Source organism: Anneissia japonica, unplaced genomic scaffold (assembly GCF_011630105.1).
Source record: "Anneissia japonica isolate Jap-2015-1 unplaced genomic scaffold, ASM1163010v1 scaffold3972_len3611_cov168, whole genome shotgun sequence".
NCBI lineage: Eukaryota > Metazoa > Echinodermata > Crinoidea > Comatulida > Comatulidae > Anneissia > Anneissia japonica.
The window spans coordinates 1-3,611 of record NW_022734634.1 but is presented as its reverse complement, the minus strand read 5'-3'; the positions used below and the strand labels follow the sequence as shown (position 1 = coordinate 3,611).

The window sequence follows — 3,611 nt, the reverse complement described above, 5'->3', positions numbered from 1 at the left end:
CATAGGAAATAGCAAGAGTGATTACAATAGTTCCTATTGCATTACATGCATAGGAACTAAAAAGATTATTTTGAACATACCACATGGAATACTCTGACATGACGTAAGCGTTTCTGAATCTCCAGCATAAAAGTTGAAGTCCGGGATCGGATTACGGTTTTTTCCAAACTCAACACACAAATAACGAAAATCCGTACAATACATTCCCCTCATGTCCTGAGTCCCTCTGATATTGGTGAACTGGAGTGGAACTTTATTTTTGTATGGTATCGATTGGTAGCGCGAAGGCAAAATCTAAAATGATAAAACAAAATATATAATGAATTTTCATCAAAAGAACCGAGAGTGTACGATGTAGTATATTATTGATCGGAGTTAAATTTATCAAATTACGATAGTTTGGCTTCAATCCAGACCTTATACTTTTTAATTGTCATTACCTTAATAATGATTCACCCTCGTCAACTTCAAGTCAACTACGTTTTAATCATCAATATCATTAGATTATCATCATCGTTATCGTCGTTGTCATTCTAATTATCACAGTTATAGCCATAAAAGAATATGCATTACTGTCAGCATTATTTTCGTTATCGTCGTTGTCGTCCTCGTCATCGTCGTCGTTGTCGTCCTCGTCATCGTCGTCGTTATCGTAGTTATCATGGTCAACAATATTCATCCTCATTGTTGCATTTTTAATCATTTGAAACTTCTAATGATATAAAGATCCCTAATTTGTGAATATTTACAAAAAAAGTCATTGTTATCAATTCTATTTGAATTAATATACGAAGTAAGCGATTTTAAAATTTAAATGTATATTTGAAGTTTATTAGCTCATAAGAAAGTTTTCTTTAAAATTACAGATTGTCAAAAATATTTCATCGTCGTCATCGTTATAATAATCGTCTGACCACCTAAATGATTATCAGTATTATCATCCGCCTACCAACAGAATTATCATCATCGCTATCTTGATAGAATCATCATCATTTTTAATCATCATCATCATCGTCATCATAACTTTTGTATCATACATATCATTATCATCATACATAAAAGACATAAATTAATATAAGACAATTTACCTGATCTGCAACAGGTAGTCGTTGTCCACTTCCATCTGAATTACGACTACCAAACATACCGACACGCCAGAGGGCAGTGCCAGAAATATCGTTACTGGTTGCGTCGGCTGTGATAAATATGTCGACGAGAAAGTTGCTCATGTGCGTCTTACTTATGTGCGCCCTCATCTGCCAGTCCATCGAAGATAAGTAAAATGCCTTCAAGCCACTTAAAGCTATCGGGACCCTTGTAGGTACTGTATTTCCAAATATTAATAAAACTCATTATCGAGAGGCCGGCAAAACGTACAGCAGCCATTGCCAATCTTCGAGACGGTGAAGCGGCAAACCCGTCTGCTGACTGTATAGGTCCGTAGTCGGCCGATGTCATGAACATTTAGCCGGGCGTGTCTCGTTGCGTTGCGGTATGGAAACGCGCCGGTATTTGGAATTTTCAGGGGGCAATACATTAAGGCACAGACAAATCAAGTATACTGTAAACGAATATGATTAGCTGAAACAAATATTTTTAATTTAAGCGTGTAAAAGTATAGGATGCAGACAAGTGTTCTACAGAAAGTTTACACAATTAAACATATGTAATAATTTATCGTTGATTAAAATATTAGTATATACAGAACTATTAATCATTATACACACCTTCTTCTTTGGATGTTAATTTGTCGTTAGGATCACCGTTATTTCGGGTACCTACGTCACGAATACTAATACTTCCACCAGTCTCATCCTTATTACCTTTTCTATCACTGTCAGTCATTTCATCATTATTCCATGCACCTCCCCAACCACCTGCTCCTTTTCCACCAAATCCTCCCCAACGACCATTTGCACCTTCTCCAAAGCCATCACTTCCTCCTCCGCCACCACCACCATTAACTCCGCCTCCACCATTTCCTCCACTCCCATCATTTCCTCCACCGGTAATATTTCGACCACTACCATCACCACCGCCTCCATCTATTCGACCCCTATCGCCACTTCCTTTACTTCCTCTACCATATTCCTGTCTCTTATACACATCTAGATGTGTATAAGAGACAGTCTAAGTTATCACTAAAGTGGCATACTATAGGTTAAAGTCAATCGCGATTTATTCTCACCTGTCTCAGGCCTATTTGGTCTAACACAAGGAGCTACCTGACAGGAACGCAACGTGCCGCCCATGTCTGATACAATTTCAAAATCAGGCGTAGCCAGGTCATTTTTTGTGAATTCTAAACACATATATTTAAATGTTCCACATCCCACGTGGCTAACATCGTACATGGTTCGAATCATTATGACTGTGTCCATGCCCTGAGCAAACAGCTGGCCGCGCTGGCTGCCAGGCAAAATCTGACGCACATAGTTGGATCGTAGTGACGTACTTCCATCCGGGGACTCGCTACCATAAAGACCAACGCGCCATAGGTTGCTACCCGTGATGAAGTCACTGTCGTCTGCTACGTCAACTATGAGGTTTATGATGAGATCACTTGGTTGGCCAATATTAACGCTGCCTCTTGTCGTCATCTCCCACGTCATGCCATCTAGGCGAAATACACCTGCATGCACGGCAAAATTTAAAGGAAATAAAAATCAGCATATATACAAATAATTAAAATAAATATGCATAACAAAGTAAATGTGTTTTTAAAGATAATGTCTGATGTATAGGCACTAACTACGAAAGCCCTTAAATTACCAACCAGTTCAGTCTATGCAAAGAATATTTTAGTATTTAGTATTATCTATGGGCCTATTATTTTACATGGAAAATATATTATTGCTCAGATGTTTGTTAAGAAGTGAATAACATCGAGAGGCCGGCAAAAAGTACATTGACGACAGCAGCCATTGCCAATCTTCGAGACCGTGAAGCGGCAAACCCGTCTGCTGACTGTATAGGTTCGTAGTCGGCCGATGTCATGAACATTTAGCCGGGCGTGTCTCGTTGCGTTGCGGTATGGAAACGCGCCGGTATTTGGAATTTTCAGGGGGCAATACATTAAGGCACAGACAAATCAAGTATACTGTAAACGAATATGATTAGCTGAAACAAATATTTTTAAGTTAAGCGTGTAAAAGTATAGGATGCAGACAAGTGTTCTACAGAAAGTTTACACAATTAAACATATGTGATAATTTATCGTTGATTGAAATATTAGTATATACAGAACTATTATTCATTATACACACCTTCTTCTTTGGATGTTAATTTGTCGTTAGGATCACCGTTATTTCGGGTACCTACGTCACGAATACTAATACTTCCACCAGTCTCATCCTTATTACCTTTTCTATCACTGTCAGTCATTTCATCATTATTCCATGCACCTCCCCAACCACCTGCTCCTTTTCCACCAAATCCTCCCCAACGACCATTTGCACCTTCTCCAAAGCCATCACTTCCTCCTCCGCCACCACCACCATTAACTCCGCCTCCACCATTTCCTCCACTCCCATCATTTCCTCCACCGGTAATATTTCGACCACTACCATCACCACCGCCTCCATCTATTCGACCCCTATCGCCACTTCCTT

The 3,611-nt window shown here is 39.2% G+C and overlaps 1 protein-coding gene across 1 annotated transcript; it reads right to left on the bottom strand.

The window, feature by feature from the left end:
• Positions 1-80: 80 nt before the first annotated feature.
• LOC117116426 lies at positions 81-3,598 on the bottom strand (the record flags this gene model as incomplete). The annotated part of the gene is made up of 4 exons (XM_033260464.1): positions 3,267-3,598; positions 2,189-2,632; positions 1,089-1,324; positions 81-294 (listed from the first exon to the last, which is right to left on the bottom strand). Coding segments are annotated over exons 1-4 (1,012 nt in total), but the record flags the coding sequence as incomplete, so codon positions are not given.
• Between the last annotated feature and the right edge of the window lie 13 nt (positions 3,599-3,611).